This window comes from Nannobrachium achirus (assembly GCF_963921795.1).
Source record: "Nannobrachium achirus genome assembly, chromosome: 16".
NCBI classification, from domain to species: Eukaryota; Metazoa; Chordata; class Actinopteri; order Myctophiformes; family Myctophidae; genus Nannobrachium; species Nannobrachium achirus.
Window position 1 is genome coordinate 11,822,967 of NC_137823.1, and position 23,415 is coordinate 11,846,381.

Genomic DNA, 23,415 nt, shown 5'->3' on the forward strand with positions numbered 1-23,415 from the left:
GAGACAGTCTGCATAATGTGTACATTATGCTTTGTACTTTGTCAATACTACCAAGAGCATACAACATATACTGTAATATGTCCATACAGTTAGGATACAAACTGTTGAAAAGGACTATAATATATATGTCCATATAGTTATAATAATGCTAAGTAGTGAGATGATTAATCCTACATTGTGTGAATTCACTGCTGTGAATCTGTAATGTAAGAAAACCATTTTCCATGACACTTCTGTTCCAGAGATTTGAACAATAAGAAGGGTCAGGGCCAGGGGTGATAGTGCATGCACAAATCCACTCTAGCCCAGGTGCTGGACAAACGGCAATACAGTTTACAGTTTAGGCATTTAGCAGACGCTTTTAATCCAAAGCGACTTACAAAAAAGCATATAATACCAGTAAGACTCCCTAATCGGGAGATAAGCGACCGTTGGTCGCTTATCTCCACAAATATCACAACCTCCACCTCTCACGTCATACGGGTAGCCATAGTTACACCTGGAATGTTGAATCTCCATATATGGAGATAACCTACGCATCACACAAAGTCTGACCTCACCAGCCCATACTTGGGCATGGACGACTTATATCTCCATATACGGAGATGGCCATATATGGAGATACGATGACATCACAGAGTCCACAGCTGATGATGTGGCGTGATGTCATACAATAAACAAACAAGCCCTATATACTGATGCGATACGATGACATCACAGAGTCCACAGCTGATGATGTGGCGTGATGTCATACAATAAACAAACAAGCCCTATATACTGATGCGGAGATATGAGCAGGGCAAAGGTGTGACGTGTGACGTGTGACCGACCGACGGACGGACGGCCGGTGGAGGTTTTCATAGTAAACTGCTCCCTGACGGTCGCAACAATATACAATATACAATATAATCACTATAATAAACAAGATAACATGTCAGAATATCAACAACAATATAGCATATGCATATGAATGTCAATCTAAAAAACAATATAATCAGTAAAGAAAAGGATTCTAAAAAACCTCATGCTCACTAGCTTCATATATGGTCATTGTGTGTTACAAGAGCAATACAAGAGAAGGATAGAGTCCGCAACACTGGTAATACTCAGCTCTGTTTTATTGTTTCAGCGTTTTGATCCGTTTGGATCTTCTTCAGGAATAATTCAGGATTATTGCTGAAGAAGTTCCAAACCAGGGACGTGCTGGGCCCCTGATTCAGCCCGGGAAAAAGAGTTGTAGAGGCCCTCAATGCGCACTATAGAGAGAGATCTCTCTCTATAGCGCTGCTGCTGCTACTCAAAGATTTGCCATTTCAGATCATGACAAGTGACAAGCCAGTGGGCCAATTACATGAGTTATATTTGGTCGTTGTCGGCCGTTTGTTTTGTATTTGTATCATTTTAAAAATGATTTAAACTAGTGAAAACAGCCGATCTACAAGCACACAACGCCTCGCACCGCGAGGCGTTGTGTGCTTGTAGATCTGCAGTTTTCACTACTTTTGTGTGACGGCCTTGTATGATGAAGCAGGGCTTTGCTTTGCAAAAAAATGTACAAATTTGAAACGTGGAGATACGAGGTTTCTGCCCGACAGTGACGATTTACTTTTTTGGACACCCAGCCCCCAAAATGGAACAAAGGCAGACATTTTGTTATATTTTTTTTCCGGGAATGAACCGGCCGTTCGGGAGTTGGCCCGCTTTTTCCAAAGGCCAGCACGTCCCTGATCCAAACGGATCGAAACGTTGAAGCAATAAAACAGAGCTGAGTATTACCAGTGTTGCGGACTCTATCCTTCTCTCTCAACAATAAGAAGGGTGACATGACGTCCAACAAACACATCTGTCTGAATAAAGAAACGTTTTCATTCACACCAATACACGTTACATGTTGTTAAAATAAATGGTTTCGTTTTTATCTACATGTTGCTTGAACTTAGACTGACGGAACTATTGCTGTATTGACTTTGACCCCTAAGGACCTTCCAGGGAGAGTGCTCATGTGCGTCTTGCGGTGACACGCTCCCTAGTTTCTTCTTCTCTGAGCTGCTCTTTTGTTTTTTTTCGCACTGATTTTTGACTTTGCACTATTAGGTTGTGTTGGTAGTTTCTGAGTATTCTGCTTTGTTTAACAATGTCAGTGAGATACTTGTTGCACTAACTAGCATTGACTGTTCGGTCTCTTTTTGTATGACACTTTATGTATATATACTTATATATTATTCGCCCCCTCTATTGATGCACCTTCTCTTTATTGGTACTGTACTGCTCTTTTTTCCCCCTCTCATCTATCTTTTTTCTTACTTCTCTGTAACTTTGTAAATAGCTGTATACTGCTATGCTACAACTGGACAACTGAATTTCCCCCTTGGGATAATAAAGGTATCTATCTATCTATCTATCTATGAATACAACTTTAGTTTTTATTCACATACCAATACACGTTTCAAGTTCATAAATTAAACAATTTAGTTTCTATTCAAATCACTACATGTTGCATGTTGTTTCAATAACAACTTTCGTTTTTATTCACATGTTGTGTAGCCTCGGAAACCCAGACTTTTATTTTGGCGATACATGTTGTGTGATGATGGCCCGTCAATCAAGCTGTTTTTCGCTGGGTCTTCTCCTGGCCTTTCACATTGAAATGGACCAATGAGTGTTTTCTAAACTGGAGGAGAGGTGTGGGGAGGTGGGAGGAGGTGTTTCACCTCTCCAAGGACAAATAGAGCTGCTGCTCAGAGTCAGAGCACCACAGACAGGAGTCAGGACACAACACACACCATGGAGTGACCACCACCAAGCAACTACCATTTCACTTCAACTATCAGAGCGCTTTTTCACAGTGACCTTCTGTTAAGTTGTGAGGAAACATTCAAGACAAAGTTACAGGTAAGGATGTATGCCTTCTGCTTTCTTACACAATCCTAATTTCTGATAGTTGTTCATTCTACCTGTACTTTAACGTGACTTTCATTGATTGAATACTTTATTAGTCAGAAATTGTAAAACAGAATGTGATTCAGTAAGACCTTAAAGCTTAAAGGACAACTTAGTTTTTTTACAACAAGGGTTCGTATTTTATTGTAATTAGAGAAAAGAAAAGATGAGTGTTTAAATGTTTTCATTTACTTCTTTCTATAGTTTTAGCCTTTATTTCAGTGGTTGGGGGCATGTGGCTAAATATGTCTTTTTAGACACAATAAGCCGTCGATTTCTTTACAGTAACACTTCTAGCCCCCATAAGTTACATCTGACCATAAAAGATTGTGGTGCATCTTGGGAATGGGTTATTGTGTCTTAGAATACATATTTAGCCACTTGCACGCATGACCCAACCATTAAAATAAAATAAATTAAAATCGCTAAAACGATAGAAAGCAGTAAATGAAAACATTTTAACACTCATCTTGAAACCTTGTTGTCAAAAAAACAAAGTTGTCCTTTAAGGATATCACAATAAAAGTTCTGGGAACTTTTCCATTGTGGATTTGTATCTCATCTATCCACCAGTTTCAAGTGTTCCACAAGGCCTTGGGTGAATTCTGCAAGGATGTAATCTGTACTTGATTACATCTACAAATTACATCTTATATGCATTGATGTGTTTAACAGTCTGTGGAACAATGTACAACACAGTTAGTTGAACAAAACGCAAATTTCATTAGATTTCTTTTGAGTTAGAATTCATAGTGGGGTCTCAAGAAGACCAAATGTTTGGTTGCATCAATTATTTCATCCATCCTGAGTGCTATTATGTGTTTTACATGCAGGTACTCAGAAGATGACTCACTACAAGTTGTGTTCAAATAACTTTTAGACAATGTAGAACACAATAACCCAGACTCTAATCTTACTTTTTAAACTTCTGGTAAATTTGAATCATGAAAAAGACCAGAATTGGGTCTGTGGAAACAGATTTGAAGAAGAGAAGCATCATCAGGAAGTTTTAAACATTGTAACATTTTGTCACATTTTCCCAGTGACCCATTCAAATTGAACTTTATATTCTTTAAATGTAGATCGATGACCAGTGGTGCAGTGGTGATTCAATGTTTGGGGGGTCGCGGACGTCGCTCGACACCTAATACAGGTCTATTGATATGCAAATAGGCTAGTTTCTTGGTTAAACAGTTGTCGCGGTGTGAACTTCGGGGGGTGTGAGACCCTGGCTCAGAAAAGGTTTGGGTCGTCGGGGGCACGTGACCCAAGACCACTGCAACACTGTCGATGACTCATACGGCCTTTAGATGATTTAGAGGCCAGTGTCGACTTTCACCTCAATAATATTCTTCTTTTCATATATATATGTAAATGCAGTATCTTAATCCTCTGTATGTCTGTGTGCTTTGCAACAGGTCTGTGGTGGTGTGTCATAGCTATAGACTCATCTGAGATGGTAAGATTGACCTTCTGATCAAACACAACTTCCAGTGAGGAGTGAGGACAGACTCTCTTTCCACAGCTACAGGAGGGAATACTGACCCAGACCACTGGAACCTGCTGCTGAATGGACTGTAACAACAACCACCATTCACACTGAGAGTTAACTTCAGGGAACATTCTAGAGGAGGAAGTGTTACCACCACTGATAGGGTGGGGGGATAATCATCAAGTTCAAAATTTGAACTCACCCATTTGGGACATGATTAACACTATCAATACAAGACTTTTGACACCAAAAGTAACTCTGTATCTTGAAAATAACCCCCCACCCCTTGAAAATCAAAGAATTACCCAAAAAGGGGCATTTTGTGCCAATTCCGCCTGGTATGCATAAGCTATTCTTAATGTTTGCCTATATACTGTTGAATAAATACTTTAAAACTCATTTGGGAATTAATAAACACAATAAATAGAAGAACTGTTACACCTCAAAGTAACACTGTACCTTGAAAATAATCCCTCATCCTGCTTTAAAATGAAAGATAACACAAAATAATTTAGTTTTCTGGCTTTTCCACGCATACGCAGTCCACGTATGCCGAACACGTCAACACGTACATCGCACTGGGCACGCCCACCTTCCCCACTGGGTCTGAGTCTCGCCGTTTTACCCGTGCTCTGTTGGACTTCCTCACATGGACGTCCCTGCAGTAGCTTCCTTGGCCTCCTGTGAGGACAGCCAAGCCTGCAAGAACCCCCAATTACTGGGGCACCCGGCGATTCTCAAGAGACCGCAGCCGACATCTTGAGTCCTTGAGGGCTACTGAGAGTACTGGGTTAGACTCTGGTGTCTATGGATGCCCCACCATACCACACAACGGCGGGCATCCTCAGATGGTCGGCCATGGCGCGCTGGACAGGGTTCTCCTCCCGCCCTTGGTGCGACTGTCGAACTCCTCCTACCCCCATGCAGTGCGTCCTGACCACGTTGCGCTGCCCGGGCAGGGACTGGCCCTCGTACAGCGGGCGTGAGGGGTTGGCGAAATTTTTGGCTACCCACCAGACCACCAGACCACGGACCAAGGAGTCTAACTCGTGTGTGAGTCGTAGTGCTCACTCGAAAGTCGAAAGCCCGTGGCGCAATTAAAGTGAAGGATGGCCCAGGCTGCCCCAGGTGGGATTGTGCGTGCTCCACACGATGGGACCTGAAAGATGGTGAACTATGGCTGGCTGGGCAAAGCCAGAGGAAACTTTGGTGGAGTCCTGACGTGCAACTCGGTCGTCCGACCTGAGTATAGGGGCAAAATATGAATCAAACTCTTTACTAATCGCTCATCAGACCCCATTAAAGGTGTTGGTTGATATAAACAGCAGGACCGTGCAGGACCGTGGCCATGGAAGTTGGAATCCGCTAAGGAGTGTGTGCCGAATCAACTAGCCCTGAAAATGGATGGCGCTGGAGCGATGGACCCATACCCAGCCGCCGTTGGCCACGAAATGACACTATGATGAGTACGCGATGAGTAGGAGGGCAGCCCTGGTGACAGAGAAGCCGCGGGTGCAGATCTTGGTAGTAGCAAATGTTCACAGGGTTCCATGTGAACCTGAGGCTCCCACTCGCCATACCGATGCACAACCTGTTGTGCCAATAGGGCTGAGTCAGATTGGCAGTGCTGGGTCTTGGCTGTACTAACTATGGGGGTTACAATCACCCCTCCCGGCCCCCCCCAAATTGTGAAGCGCATCCTCACGCTGCAGACCGCTGCATACAATGTCCCTCCATGTCCCTCGTGTCCCTCATGCAAGGATATCACTGACATGCAACCTGTCGTGCCAACAGGCACATGCAGATTGTGTGGGGGGGTTGCTTGGGCACTTTTGCCTCAAAGTGCACTTTAGGATGGTAAAAACTTTGTACTTTGAACTTCTAAGTTCTATAGGCCTATATGTGCTGGCTACTGTACATTTCTGGTGTGAAATGGCACGGGGGACCCCACAAAAAGACCACCCCCAAAATCGACACGTGCTGCGCACCCACAGAAGGACCCATCTGTGTGGTTCGAACACCTGAACACTCAGTGCCCACTGCACAGCCCTGCATGCCACTGCCTATATGGCTGAGCCAATTGGCAGGGCTGTTTGTGCGCTGGATCTCGACTTTACTATGGGGGCTACACTTGCAGTCAACCAGGAGCCATAATGCATTATGTAAATGTATTTTATTACATTATAACTTTGCAACATCTACCAGGTGAACCAAAGTCCTCTCTTAAGATTTATTTTATTTTTTTAATGAAAATTGGGGTGAAAAGTGGGAAAAAAACATGTCCGATTTAGTTTTTTGGGTGGGGTGGGGGGTTTATTTCATCCTAGGTACCAACTCCCAATACAAAATATCTCCCAAATGACCCAATGCACCATCACTGAAATGGGCGAAATCATTTTCCAAAGTTTTTCATTTTAGGCCATTTATCCCCCCACCCTACCACTGACTGACTTCCTGTATTGAGCAGAGTGTTTGTAGCTTCACTCAGAGTCCAAATGGCTTCCACGTCGTCTCTTCCAGAAGAGGATTATTCCTGTCCTGTGTGTCATGACATCTTTAAAGATCCTGTTCTCCTGTCATGCAGCCACAGCTTCTGTAATGCTTGTCTGCAGCAATGGTGGAGACAGAAGGGAATCAAGCAATGTCCAGTTTGTAAAGAAATACATTCAACAGATAATCTACCCTGTAACCTGGCTCTGAAGAACGTGTGTGAGGCCTTCATACAGGAGAGACAGAGAGCTGCAAAACGTAAGAGAACTTCATCAGGGTCTGAGGATCTCTGCAGTCTGCATGCTGAGAAACTCAAACTGTTCTGTCTGGAATGTCAACAGCCAGTGTGTGTTGTGTGTCGAGATTCTAAAAAACACACCAACCACAGTTTCAGACCCATCGATGAAGCTGCTCTGGAGTACAAGGAGGAAGTCCAGAAATTACTGAAGCCTTTACAGGAGAAACTGAAGGTATTTAATGAAGTTAAAAAGAACAGTGGCCGCACAGTGAACCACGTTAATGACCAGATCCGGCACACAGTGACACAGATTAAGGAGCAGTTTAAGAAGATGCGTCAGTTTCTACGAGAGGAAGAGGAGGCCAGCATCACTGCACTGAGGGAGGAAAGGAGGCAGAAGAGTCAGATGATAAAGGAGAAGTTTGAGAGTCTGAACAGAGACATATTAACCCTTTCAAACAACATCAGAGCCATAGAGGAGGAGCTGAGAGCTGAACACATCTCATTCCTGCAGAACTACAAGACCACAATGGAAAGAGTCCAGTTCACACTGCAGGACCCACAGCCGGTCTCAGGACCACTGATAGACGTGGCCAAACACCTGGGAAACCTGACCTTCAGAGTCTGGAACAAGATGAAGGACATTGACTCCTACATTCCTGTCATTCTGGACCCCAACACTGCCCATCCAGAATACACCCTGTCTGATGATCTGACCACTGTGAGACGTGGAGAATGGCAGAAGCTTCCTGACAACCCAGAGAGGTTTGACCATTATGGCTTTGTCCTGGGTTCTGAGGGCTTTAACTCAGGGACTCACAGCTGGGATGTTGAGGTTGGAGACAGTGTATACTGGGGAGTGGGTGTTTTAGCAGAGTCTCACCAGAGGAAGGGAAACAGAGAGGGTCAATTCTGGAAAATGTTGTTATCTAAAGGTAAATACAGAGCAGGCTCCAGACCAGGGTCAGTCACTGAGCTCTCACTGAAGCAGAAACCTCAGAGGATCAGAGTCCAGCTGGACTGGGATGAAGGAAGGCTGTCATTCTCTGATCCTGATACTAACACACACATACACACCTTCACACACACTTTCACTGAAACACTCTTTCCATACAGTCACACTGGTCATGGTTACACTCTGAAGATATTACCAGGAAAGATCAGTGTAACTATGGAATGATGAGATCTTGTTGTCTAAGACAATCAAATATACATAATACATTGCTATAATTGTATCTAATGTCTATCATCAATCATTTCTGATTATTATATAATGTTAGTGATGGTTTAGTGATGATTACATTTGGTAAAAAGGTGAAGTTTTTTCACTGGTTCAACGTTCAACAGTTAATAACACTACTTTGAATTGACTATAAAAGATTTAAAACAAATTGATATTTGAAAATAGCAGATCTACAAGCCCACCATGGTTTTTATTGTGTCCGTGATCTTGTCGATCGTCTTTTTCACATTTTTTTTGAGTTACGCTATCGTGTGACAAAGTATAAAATAGGGCCAAACAATTTAGCCAATAGAAAAGGAAAAAAGCTACATATTTTCACTGTGATTTATGGGAGTGAAAAGATTGATCCAAATGTGCTTCTCGTCGACTATGTGATAAATCAGAAACATAATGGATAGAAGGATCACTAAGAAGATGGGCCGTAGTTTCAGTCCTAATCCTCAGTGTTAGTTTAACTCAGAGTTACAGACCCACAAGGGTCCATTTGGACCCTGGTGGTCCCCAGACCTGAGGTTGAGAAACGGTGGTCTCCATTGAACACTTAGTGATGTTGGTCATTCATGTTGAAATCTAAGTTGTATTCTTTCCTCTGTTACCAGTTCAAGTATGAGGTCACATTTACATTTTGTTAGACCAGTGTATTGACTCCACAGGCATTTCACATACTTCATGCCACATGTTTGACCCTTCTCACTTTTTTTTGTGTTTGCAGCACCTGTTTGTGTACTCCATTGAGTCAAATTGTTACTACTTATCTTTTTCTACACATCTTTCTCATAAAATATAGAATTACTTCATAGTTTTGGACTAATCTCAAAGTCACTAAACCATCTGATTCTTCATGATGCCTTGTTTGAACTTGCATATCAGCTATAATAAAATGGAACTGGGTGAAAACATTTTTGAATACTTTTTGAAACACAAATCTTGTATGGGGGACCTTGTCACACGTTCAGACACTAAGAGTTATGGACAGGACAGGAGGATAATAATAAAAAATTGGGCTCCCTCTTATTAGTGAGCCTGCCTTGGAAGCCAGAGGCCCTGATTGTCCCAGGTTGGAGTCCAGGCCAGGCCAGCAATGTGTCGATGTGTCCCTGAGCAAGACTCTTCACCCCTAACTGCTCCCTGAGAGCTGTAGAATGGTTTCACTGCTCCTAGTTGTTATAGGATGGGTAAATGATATCACTGCTCCTAGTTGTTATAGGATGGGTAAATTACATCACTGCTCCTAGTTGTTATAGGATGGTTAAATTACATCACTGCTCCTAGTTGTTATAAGATGGGCAAATTACAGCACAGCTCCTAGTTGTTAAAGGATGTGTTAATGCAGAGGATACATTTCACATATGTGCAAATATATAGTGGCAAAAAAAAAACATGAACACGCTTTTTCCTATTCTAGTACAGTACCAGCACCCATCCTTGTTTCTTATACCAACCAACTTGGACCATTTCAAACCAGCTCATTAGCCTTGTAGTGGCACAAATGGAGTGTTGAATAATCATGAATAAATCTTGTTTTAAGGGTCCTATGCTCTGTTTCACATACTGTACATTCTTAAGGTACAAAACGGTCACTTATTTGAAACCACAAATAAATAAGATTGAACAGTGTTTATGTGTTATTCACTCATACATGTACAAGTAGCTAAATGTTGGTGTGGCATGATGTTCCCCTTTATATATAATTAACTACGGTTCCACAAGGCTGAGAACATCAAATACAAAATATTAATTACTCTACTCTGCTTGTAATAAATAATCATTGCTTTATAGAATATGTGTTCAATGTGACGGTCTCTACAGCTCTTTCAGGTTGGATGCCAATTCCATTCAAAGGAGATTCCCCATTTATCTCCTTCTATGTCATATAGTTTTACAGCTCCACATTTGCGAGCTCATTTCTTTGTGTTAACATTTGATTTTACCGATGTTAATCAAGGAAACAGAAATAGGAACTCTTCAGAAATGTTGCAAAGCTTTACTGAGTCAACAATTTAAAACCAAGCTTACATGTTTCTGCAAATTCATAGAACTTATTCAGGGCAAACAGGAAAAAAAAAAAAGAAACCTGGATCAATACACATTAACTTTGCTTGTAGGATTTGTATACACATCACACTGTGCAATAACATTGTATGATTAGAACTAGTGTTTCCAATATTAAATAGTAACATCAAACATAACAACAACAATGGAAATGTTACAAGCTAATTATTCAGGTAATCTGTGAAAGAAGCTCAAATAGGCCTACTTTGAAGTCAATAGGCTTAACATGATTTAGGCCGGGGGCCAATTCTGAAATTGGCACAAATTGGTACCACCCAAGGTGACCGTACGTTTTTTACATTTTCGTCTTCGTACATGTCTCTAGTTTACATTTTGGTATGATAACTTTTCCAATCGCCCAGCTTATTGACAGTTATCACTCCCTAAACAAACCAATATCCATATGAAACAGTGATGAGTATATACTGTATAGTGTGGTACGATGTGTACTTCCGTAGGATTTTTGTCCTAATATTTTTTTTTTTTTGCAGATCCTGGTTCTAGAGAGTCCAAACTATGAGAAAATGATGGGTGCCAACTTTTCCGGACCCCCACCCCCTATCTGGGGGTCATCTAGTTTGGGGCCTCCCAGAACAGTACGCCAGCCAGTTAATATCCAATTTTCTTAATATTAGGGTTGTTTTCTAGGTTTTAAAACATTCTGAGTTCATTTATTACAATTTTGAAGCAGCCAGAATAACCTTTCTGACATTTGGTTGGGGTCTTTCCTCACCTGGGACCCCCCAGACACCGGACCCCTGTGCCTATCTCAGTACTCGCTCTGCTCCTGCTCCAGAACAATGTCATATTAGATCATAATTGAATAAATGTTTTTGTTGCTGGACTCTGAAAACGAAAATGAGTAGTAGCAAATACCAGGGGTCTTCCACAGGGGCTTCGGGACCCCTAGGGGGTCCTCAGAGTTACTACATAGTGTACTTCTAATGATTTTTTTGCGTAACTTTATTTTTTTACTGCTTTGGCTTTTATAGGGACCAAAGTGTCAGAAAATGATGGGTGTCAGATTTTCCCAACCCCTGCCCCTTTTCTGGGGGTCATCTATTTTAGGACACTGTAGAACAGTATGCCAGCCAGTTAATGTCCAATTTTCATAATATTAGAGTTGTTTTGAAGGTTTTAAAACATTCATATATTGCACTTTTGAAGCAGCCAGAATAAGCTTTCTGACTTTTGGTGGGGGTCTTTCCTCACCTGGGACCCCCGGAATGACTCCTGAGCCTATCTCAGTACTCATTACAGTCCTTGCTCTGCTCCTGCTCCAGAACAGTGTCAAATTAGATCATAACTGAAGCATAAAAGCTTTTGTAGCTGGGCTCTGACAACAAAAATGAGTAGCTAATACCAGGGGTCTTCCACAGGGGGTCTGGGACCCCCAGGTGTCCTCAGAGTTACTACAGGGGGCCAGCCAAATGGCTATTCCAGTTTTGGCCCTATTCTTGCAACCAGTTCTGCAATTTGCTAACTATTTTTGAATAATATTAGAAACTTTTTTCAGTTTTATGCATCCTGGGTTTATGTAGTGTACTTGATGGTTTATTAGTATTCTCAGTATTATTTACTAGTAAGATGCCTCAGGGTGCCAATTCTTTGCCCTCTGACCAGTGATGTATATCGGTGTACAGATGTACAGATCCATGTACTGTATATTGAGATGTGCTGTGAGAGCCCAAACCTGCTTACTCAGTTATTTGTTATGACAACTGACATCAATGCCCTTCATGGAGATCCCTGTCTATAGAACCAGTCACACAGATATAGGCTGTCTTGGCCATCTGTCTTGGCCATATATGGATTCTGTTAGTGTGGCATGTGGCCGATGTGGCCTCCATATATGGGCATTCCCATATGAAGTCCTGTTAAATATGGGCTTAATATTGAAGACATCAAGGAACTCCATATATGGTTATAAAAGGGATTCTGTTAGTGTGCCATCACAGTGAAGCCAGAGTGTGATGTCAGAGCGGGCATGCAAAACAACGTGTCCATTTACCACACACAGACACAGACACAGACACACACAGACACACACACACACACACACACACACACACACACCTACACACACACACACACACACACACACACACACACACACACACACACACACACACACACACACACACACACACACACACACACACACACACACACAGTCATCTTGTCATACACCTTGAATGTATGACCTCAGCATCAAAGGCTGGATTAGTATGTCCCTGTGACAAACTATTATTATGTCCACTGTCCAGGGGTACTTGTACATCAAGCTACCTCACTGAAACAGGACATAGACTCCTGCCCTATGAGCCTCAGGGCTGGGCAAGGCTTACTTATTTCCATCAACATTTGAGTAATTGGTGCACTTTGGTCCAACAACCCCGCATCTGTGATAATGCAGGGTAATGGGATGGGATTTCAGTCAGGGTAATGGGATGGGATTTCAGTCAAAGAACTTGGAGCTGCACTGCTACCACATATCCTCCATGCCAGCTACATCACAATGCAATATAAATGATACTTGACAAATTGCCCTGAGCTTCCACCAATTGAAGAAAATGGATGGAATTCAGAGAGTGGAGGGTATTTTCCAGTCAGATGTCTTGGCTGACTGGGAGGTTGGGGTGACCAGAGATTTGGCTGGCCCCCTGTAGTAACTCTGAGGACACCTGGGGGTCCCATACCCCCTGTGGAAGACCCCTGGTATTAGCTACTCATTTTTGTTGTCAGAGCCCAGCTACAAAAGGTTTTATGCTTCAGTTATGATCTAATTTGACACTGTTCTGGAGCAGGAGCAGAGCAAGGACTGTAATGAGTACTGAGATAGGCTCAGGAGTCATTCCGGGGGTCCCAGGTGAGGAAAGACCCCCACCAAAAGTCAGAAAGCTTATTCTGGCTGCTTCAAAAGTGCAATATATGAATGTTTTAAAACCTTCAAAACAACTCTAATATTATGAAAATTGGACATTAACCGGATGGCATACTGTTCTGCAATGTCCTAAAATAGATGACCCCCCAGAAAAGGAGCAGGGGTTGGGAAAATCTGCACCCATCATTTTCTGACAGTTTGGTCCCTATAAAAGCCAAAGCAGTAAACAAATAAAGTTACGCAAAAATCATTAGAAGTACACTATGTATGTAGTAACTCTGAGGACCCTCTAGGGGTCCCGAAGCCCCTGTTGAAGACCCCTGGTATTTGCTACTACTCATTTTTGTTTTCAGAGTCCAGCAACAAAAACATTTATTAATTATGATCTAATATGACATTGTTCTGGAGCAGGAGCAGAGCGAGTACTGAGATATAGGCACAGCGGTCCGGCGTCTGGGGGGTCCCAGGTGAGGAAAGACCCCAACCAAATGTCAGAAAGGTTATTCTGGCTGCTTCAAAATTGTAATAAATGAACTCAGAATGTTTTAAAACCTAGAAAACAACCCTAATATTAAGAAAATTGGACATTAACTGGCTGGCGTACTGTTCTGGGAGGCCCCAAACTAGATGACCCCCAGATAGGGGGTGGGGGTCCGGAAAAGTTGGCACCCATCATTTTCTCATAGTTTGGACTCTCTAGAACCAGGATCTGCAAAAAAAATAAAAAATTAGCACAAAAATCCTACGGAAGTACACATCGTACCACACTATACAGTATATACTCATCACTGTTTCATATGGATATTGGTTTGTTTAGGGAGTGATAACTGTCAATAAGCTGGGCGATTGGAAGAGTTATCATACCAAAATGTAAACTAGAGACATGTACGAAGACGAAAATGTAAAAAACGTACGGTCACCTTGGGTGGTACCAATTTGTGCCAATTTCAGAATTGGCCCCCGGCCTAATTGACATTATGCATTATGGTTCTGCCTGACCTTGTGCTACAGTGACACCTTGAGGCGGTGCATACATGTTGCATGTGTTCTAAACTACAAGCTTGTTAACCATTAACAATAATAACAATTGTTTGTTAACATACAATAAAGGATACAGTATACAAACATGCATTACTAATTAACTGATAATTAGCTAAATTTACAACATACCAAGTTTCTTATTCACAAACAAATTTGTTCTAACTTCTAACACTGCCTAGATCTCTAACCAGCATGAAACTTATTGGACAACTCAAAGTAACACTTGATTAACTGCCATCATCATTATTATTATTAAATTAGTTTGAATGGTTAGGCTTCTTGATATGTTTCTTGGAAAGTGTTTTTTGTTTCGTTCCCACTGTGTGGGAGGAGTACGTTGTTAGTAATGTTTCTGAATCATCCCGGAACTAATATAGTGTGGTGTCAGTGCAGCCAGGGGGACACTGTTAGTGGTTGCACCACAACAGAGGAGGCGGCGGGAGTCAGAGGTTTGTTTGTGTGTCTAAAGTTCATATGTTTGAAAGAGAATATGGTGTTATTTGTTAATATGGACATTTGATTCACTAAGTAATTTCTTTACAGTCTGTACGCGGCGGTCTTTGTACATGGACACGGTAGGATAGATGGATTTAATGATTAAATCCATCTATCCTACCGTGTCCATGTCAGACACGATTAAATTTTAATCGTGTCTGACTTACTTTAGTTTCTATGATAGTCTTGGTCAGATAAGTGAGTCCGACTGCAGTACACAGCCTTGGAGCAGTTGGAGGAGGCGGGCATTGGAGGAGGAGAGCCTTGTAGGGAGCCTTGGAGGGGGCGGGCCTTGGAACTGTCCATTTCTTAAAGGTATATGACGCTCTGAATGAAACTGAATGAAACTGAGACAGGTTTGAACAAACTTACTGCACAGTCAAACTAATAAATGACAAGCATTTAACTTACTCCTTTTTCTGAATTATTATATTATTATAAAATAATTGACAAGCATTAATAATCATAATCATTTTATAATATAATCATTGAGAAAAAGGTGTAAGTTATAACTTACTTAGAAAAAGGAGTAAGTTAGTCTAAAACTCCTTTTTCTCAATGATTATATTATAAAATGATTATGATTATTAATGCTTGTCATTCTAATATTTGTTTTAAATAACCATTATTTAAAACAAATATTAGAATGACACGCATTTAACTTACTCCTTTTTCTCATTGATTATAAATTATTATGATTATTAATAATCCCTCGACCACGGAGTGACGGCAGCGGAGGTCCGTGAGAGGTGCCGTGGGACCCCCACATGGTGGCCGTGAGTCGGCCGTCCTGCGGGGGTCCCTCGCCGCCCGCTGCGGTCGCCCCGTTGTCGGCGGCGAGAGACACCCCGGTGGAGGGTTGACGTGAGTCGGCGACCGCGGAGGTCTGTGCGGAGGGGGGATCCCTCGCCGCACAGACCTCCGCGGTCGCCCCGTTGTCGGCGGCGAGAGACACCCCGGTGGAGGGTTGACATGAGTCGGCCACCCTGCGGGAGTGCGGGGGTCTCACGCCGCTGACCACGGGGTGACCGCAGCGGAGGTCCGTGAGTAGTGGTCTCCCGGTGGTAGCCGTGAGTCAGCCGCAGCGGAGCCGCAGCGGAGCCGCAGTGGAGGTCCGTGAGATGTGCGGGGGTCTCGCTGCTGATCCCCGCACGGTAGCCGTGAGTCAGCCGCAGCGGAGCCGCAGCGGAGGTCCGTGAGAGGTGCGGGGGTCTCGCTGCTGACAGCTGACCCCCGCACCTCTCACGGACCTCCGCTGCGGCTGACTCACGGCTACCGTGCGGGGATCTGTCGACCCTCCACCGGGAGACTACTACTCACGGATCTCCCGGCCACGATCTTCCGACCACAGTCACCCCGTGGTCGGTGGCGAGAGAACCCCGCAGGGCGGCTGACGCACGGCTACCGTGCGGGGATCCGTCGACCCTCCACCGGGAGACCCGATGGTCACCTCGCCTCGCCGATGACCGTCGCCTCGCCGGTGACGGTCAACGGCTCAACGGCTCTGCCGGGGCTATAGCGGCGGGGGCCTCGCTGCTGACCACCGGGGTGTCTCTCACCGCTGATTTATTATTAAAAGAAACTTACTATATTATTAATATAGAAACTATTTACTGTATTATTATTATTACTATATTAAAATAAACTATTTACTATATTATTAATATAGTAAATAGTTTCTTTTAATAATATTCTTAAAGAAACGTGTTATTTTCCTGTGTTCAATAAGAATTAATAATCCATGTCGTTGTAGTATTCTAAAAACGACTGGGCACCGGTGGCTGTGTTGGGTGGCGAAAACAGCCGATCTACAAGCCCACAAAGCGTTGCGCTTGCTTGCGTTGTGAGCTTGTAGGTCTGCTGTTTTCAGCACCTCCACGGCCCGCCTCCTCCATGATTCTATTGGATACTATGAACCTTTCTAATCCGCCTCCAGCTCCTCCAATGCCCGCCTCCTTCAATGGCCGCCTCCTACTGAGTACTGCAATCGGATCCAATTGAGATAAGTCGCCCTGTTTCAAAGTCGCCCCTACTCGTGGCCCAACGGGTCTGTGGCCTTAAGCTAGATGCATAATTCACCGTATTCCTGGCCATTCTATGGAGGCTGCCATTTTCCTTTTACAGAGGGCGCTGGAGCATTTTTCTTTGTGTGCTGCTTCATAAACATCTTTTCACTTCCTCCCAAGTAAGGAAGTGACATAGAATTGTCTGTTGCCAGATTTTGCCAAAGAAATAAGCCCAACAGAAGCAACTACAGTAGGCTATACTACTTTACATTCACATTTGAAAATAGCAGATCAGCAAGCTCACAATGTGTCACATTGCGACACATTGTGAGCTTGTATATTTGCTATTTAAAAAATATTTAATATTGAAAACATTTTTCTTTTGTGAATATTTTTGAAACATTTTAACAACATAAATCTGTGTGGAGGTCCCTGGCACCACATATTTTCAGATGGAGGTCTGCGACTGTGGACAAATATGTAATCTGGGGTCCTTGATATGAAAAGATTTGGGAACCACTGGTTTAAAAAATATTAGACAGTAAGCCCAATAAGCAACATTTTTTTTAGAGACACAAATTGCTTATTATAAGTAGACATGGCAACCCGGGTACATTCAGAGCCCAGAGCGCCTCTACTGACACTTTAATGCAAGGACAACAGGAAACCAAATGATGTTTTTCAGGACAGCTTTTTCAGCCTCCGCCTCTTTCAGGATATGAACAGGAAGCCGGGGGCGGGGCCAGGAATAACGTGAATAGACTAAAATCAAATACCTCGATAGTCACTGGACATACTTGCGGGAAAGCCCTTACTTCTCCGTTCTCCGTACATGTACAAATAAACCATATAAAGTGCTGAGCCTGTAGCTGTGGATGTTAACTCTACATTAGGAACATGTGCGCACTGTATTAGCCCGTGTTTTTCAATAGATGTGTTTTAATCCCGTTCTGTGTGGGATTCTGTAGGAAGTTTCCTGTATTCCTCAATGGGCGGTAGTGTTGGGGCGCATCAGGTGAAAGCCGGTATTGAACTCACTGTAAACAGGGGAAACAATGGCGTTCAGGAACAAACGGGATTAAAACAAAAACATACGGACTAATAAACTGAACAAAGATCGCGAATGCAGAGTTAACATCCTGTGCTACCGAGTAAGCACCTTTATATTTAGCAGTTCTATATATTCGGCGGATTTCCAGTGGCAGTCCGGTGAAACCCAAGACTACTGCTGTTTTGAGAGTGAACAAATTCCTATCAACGATGTTGAAATGGCATAAAGTTATTGCATTTTGAACCCTGATCATTCTATGATACTGCTATGCAAAAGTTTCCATTTACCAACTCTCCATCATTTAGCAGGGGACCCCCTGGAACATCCTCAAGGACCACTGGTTGAAAACCACTTCTCTAACTGTTTAGTTTCAAGGCCCACTATGACTCTTGAGAGTGTAAAAGGGTCCATTTGGTTCCATTTGTACTCTCTCAGAGTTGCAGACCTTAAAGGGTCCATTTGGAACTCCCTCGAGTAACCCAGAGGTGTGCAATACTGTATGTGTAACGGAGGTGATCCGAACCTCACCACCCGGCTTCGAACCCTGGGGCTGCAACTCTCTCCGCCACATATGATTGTATTTGTTTATGCATTTCTTTAATGAAGGCTGTTTTATTGTTTTATTCAAATATAGGAGGCGTTAAGGAATCAGAGCGTTGAGAGGAAACAGTTAAAATCCTCCAGGATCACAACCCTACCTGAGACAACACAGTAAACACACAGGTTGGTATTTACACTTGACAAATACACCAGGGCGGGGTTGCACCACCTCACACTAAGTTCAAACGTAGCCTAGTTGTAACGTAAATGGCTTCTAAAGGCATGTTTTCACTACAGTTCCGGAATTTTTCCTGCAAAATAATTAGCATAATAATTTTCAACTTGCCGGGAGTTTTGTTTTTTGGGTGTTTTCACATGAGCAAAAATGCAGGCATAGCCATAAAATACATCGTTTTCACTAAAACCATTGTCACGGTATAAGTCTGTGTTGCCAGACTTTGCGAGAGAAATAAGCAACCAGGTGTACGAAAATAAGCCCAAAAAGTGATATTATCTAGGCCACAAGAGCACTTTAAAACTAAACGCATCGCCGCATCAGCTACTTGAAAAGTGATCTAGAAGCTTACAACAAATAAAACGCAACCAGAAACTATCAAATTATATATAAGCAACTTTACGGAAATCAAGCCCATAGTCGCTTATAAGTAGCAGGCATGGCAACACGCCATACAGTCTCACTGCTTGTTGAGCAGCCGTAACGGGTGCTTCGAGTCTTCGCTTCTGTCTTTCTTTTTCTCTCTCACCCGGCCTGAACGGTTCCTGAACCCTTCAAATGGATTTAACAAGTTACAAGACATATTCTTCATGCAAAAACACATAAGGTTCAGAAAGGATCGCTGCATGATGCAACGTGTTGCACTTGTGGGCTTGTAGATTATTAGCTGTGTTTTTTTTTTCTTCACGCGGCACCATAAACGATGGATGACCAGAGAAAGAAAGAGACTTCTGCTGTGTTTGTCAATGCGATTCTAGCCTAAATAATTAATCCCCTATACAAGGTGAAGCTGTAGACCTACTTTATTTCTATATATTCCTTTACATTCAGGTCGTTTTCAATCCCAGATACAATGTTTTAAACTGTTAACTGGCTCCTTTCATGCACCTGGTTGTAAAAAAAACGGCAAATTCGCGGCATGCGTTTTCACTGGAGGGAAATGTGTATTGTCACGGTACTTTCAACGAAAATTACTAGGTATTTTCCCGTCACGTTTGGGACACCAAAACTTCCGGCACACAAAATAGGTGGCCGTTTTCACATGGCGTGAATTTCAAAATTGCCGTAATTTTTGAAAAAACCTCCAGAAGTTTTGCTCTATGAAAACGGGGCTTGCGTCAAGACTTACGCATTACTAAAATTTCAGCTGTTGCACCACTCTTAACGTATCTGTAAGTAACTACTAAATATTTACACCAGCCTTTGGGCAGCACTAAGTCCTTACTAAGTAACCTATCTCTATGGGAGTAGAGCAACTTCACTACTAACGTGGCAGACCGCATTATATCGTCTATTTAATTAATTCAACAATGAAACGACCCAAACATACATTAAGCCCTATATACATTTCGGCCATTTGAAAATAGCCGATCTACAAGCTCACGATGTGTCTGCTATTAATAGAGTATTTCTATATTGCAGGATTGATACTTTTTTAATTAATTTGAGTACTTTTCAACCACTGCATATACAGCACAACAGCGAATTGAATGGTGCGCTCTCTTCCCCTGTGTCTCCAAATATGCGTTGCCCTGCGTTACTTCACAACGGGGGAAAATGTATGAGGCCAATATAATTTGTGATACAATCCGTTTGCAGGGCAGTGCGCTGCGCAGGGATGCGCTCGCCCTGTGCACGCATATCAGTGACTTGTGTACATGCCAGTGGAGAGACGGAGGTCTCTGTTGACCTCTGCTTTATTTCCTTACTAGAAACAGTTCGTTTTCATTGGATTCGGGAGCTATGACGTCATTTTATGCGACTATACTTTACTTTAGGAACAGTCTACGCATTACTAGTTACGTTATGTCTTAAGAAGTCGTGGTGCAACACCTGTTAGTAACTCACTTAGTTACAAACTAACTAGTAGTTACTAAGCCTCTAGTAAGGACTTTACTCCCTAACTTAGGGCAGAACTTATGTTCTGGTGGTGCAACCTGCCCCAGATGTACAAGCTGACAACATCTTACCATGAAAATTAAATGTTGTCCACTTAGAGTGACACCATCTGTTGCCATTCCTGATGCAGGACAGTAAATAGTTAGCGTGGTTAATGCAAGGGACATTTTCCCCTTGTTGATCAATAAAACTAATGCATATATCAGATGGTGGCTTTCTACTGTCCTCATTCACTTCATATCAAACCAAACTCCTTTTTCCCTCAGAAATGGTGTTCTGTAGAACAATACAGTATAATAACCAGTAAGACGCCTAAGGGCGACAAGCGACCTTACCCTTCGCCCTAAAGGGTGAGGTGCCATGTCTTGGCCATCTGGCCAGTCATGTATATCGGACCAGTTACCCATATATGGAGGCCCTAGGTACCCATATATGGAGATCCATGTACTGTATATGGAGATATGCTGTGAGACTCCAAACAAGCTTACTCAGTTATTTGTTATGTGAAAGTCCTATGACATCTGACATCATACATGCAGTCCCTTTTATGCCCATATATGGAGATCCCTGTCTGTAGAACCAGCCACACAGATATGGGCTGCCTTGGCCATCTATCTGTCTTGGTCATATGGATTCTGTTAGTGTGGTTTGTTGCCTATGTGGCATCCATATATGGGCATTCCCATATTAAGTCCTGTTAGATATGGGCGTAATATTGATGACACCAGGGATCTCCATATATGGGCATAAAAGGGATTCTGTTAGTGTGGTTCGACTGACATCACAGTGATGTCAGAGTGTCAAACCCATAGACCGTAAAAAAAAACTGACAAGTCCGGAGACAAGATGTGCCGTTTCTCATGCTAAACTGCGACCTACGGTCGCAATTATGTCTACAGGCAAAACACATGGAGTGAAGCTTTTCACTTATTACACTGACAAAATGTTCAGGTTTCAATACTCTGGGTTTATGCATGGGTTAAGTAGCCTCTGCCTCCATGCTCTATTGTTTCCTGTCTATACTAATTATATAGGAAATAAAAGACTGCCCTGACTTAAATACTTTTCATTAAACTAATTCAATATATTTGGGGCAGACTTGTGTATTAGATTAATGACATAGATCTTGTGTGTGTACTTTGCAACAGCCTCATCTGAGACGATAAGATTGACCTTCAGATCAAACACAACTTCCAGTGAGGAGGACAGACTGTCTTTCCACAGCTACAGGAGGGAATACTGACCCAGACCACTGGAACCTGCTGCTGAATGGACTGTAACAACTTCCTGTATTGAGCAGAGTGTTTGTAGCTTCACTCAGAGTCTAAATGGCTTCCACGTCGTCTCTTCCAGTAGAGGATTATTCCTGTCCTGTGTGTCGTGACATCTTCAAAGATCCTGTTTTCCTGTCATGTAGCCACAGCTTCTGTAATGCTTGTCTGCAGCAATGGTGGAAACGGAAGGGAATAAAGCAATGTCCAGTTTGTAAAGAAATACATTCAACAGATCATCTACCCCGTAACCTGGCTCTGAAGAACGTGTGTGAGGCCTTCATACAGGAGAGACGGAGAGCTTCAAAACGTAAGAGAACTTCATCAGGGTCTGAGGATCTCTGCAGTCTGCATGCTGAGAAACTCAAACTGTTCTGTCTGGAATGTCAACAGCCAGTGTGTCTTGTGTGTCGAGATTCTAAAAAACACACCAACCACAGTTTCAGACCCATCGATGAAGCTGCTCTGGATCACAAGGAGGAGGTCGAGAAATTACTGAAGCCTTTACTGAAGAAACTGATGGTCTTTAATAAAGCTAAAAAGACAAGTGACCGCACAGTGAAACACGTTGAGGTCCAGGCCCAGCACACAGAGACACAGATTAAGGAGCAGTTTGAGAAGCTTCATCAGTTTCTACAAGAGGAAGAGGAGGCCAGCATCACTGCACTGAGGGAGGAAGAGCAGCAGAAGAGTCAGATGATGAAGGAGAAGATAGAGGCTCTGAACAGAAACATATTAACCCTTTCAAACAACATCAGAGCCATAGAGGAGGAGCTGAGAGCTGAACACATCTCATTCCTGCAGAACTACAAGACCACAATGGAAAGAGTCCAGTTCACACTGCAGGACCCACAGCCGGTCTCGGGACCACTGATAGACGTGACCAAACATCTTGGAAACCTGACCTTCAGAGTCTGGAGCAAGATGAAGGACATTGTCTCCTACACTCCTGTCATTCTGGACCCCAACACTGCCCATCCAGCATTCACCCTGTCTGATGATCTGACCAGTGTGAGACTTGGAGAAAGGCAGCTGCTTCCTGACAACCCAGAGAGGTTTGACTACTATGGCCTTGTCCTGGGTTCAGAGGGCTTTAACTCAGGGAGTCACAGCTGGGATGTTGAGGTTGGAGACAATGCAGACTGGATGCTGGGTGTGTTAGCAGAGTCTTACCAGAGGAAGGGAGACGGAGGGGGTCAAAATCTGAGCATGATGTTAGATGAAGGTGAATACTCAGTAGCTGACTCCTCATCAGAATCTGATCTCTCACTGAAGCAGAAACCTCAGAGGATCAGAGTCCAGCTAGACTGGGATGAAGGAAAGCTGTCGTTCTCTGATCCTGATACTAACACACACATACACACCTTCACACACACTTTCACTGAAACACACTTTCCATACCTTTCCACTTGTGATGATACTGTCCCTCTGAAGCTCTTACCTGGGAAGATCAGTTTAACTGTGGAACAATGCAGTTAGACATGCTGATGAGACATTGAGTCTTTTATTACTATATTACTTAGAATCTCTATCTATGA

The 23,415-nt window shown here is 42.9% G+C and overlaps 1 protein-coding gene across 1 annotated transcript; it reads left to right on the forward strand.

Moving 5' to 3' along the window:
* Positions 1-6,927: 6,927 nt before the first annotated feature.
* On the forward strand, positions 6,928-23,356 carry LOC308300294 (uncharacterized protein; the record flags this gene model as incomplete). The annotated part of the gene is made up of 2 exons (XM_080744113.1): positions 6,928-8,325; positions 21,935-23,356. 2 exons carry the CDS (start codon positions 6,928-6,930, stop codon positions 23,354-23,356), a joined length of 2,820 nt encoding a protein of 939 aa, XP_080600239.1.
* Between the last annotated feature and the right edge of the window lie 59 nt (positions 23,357-23,415).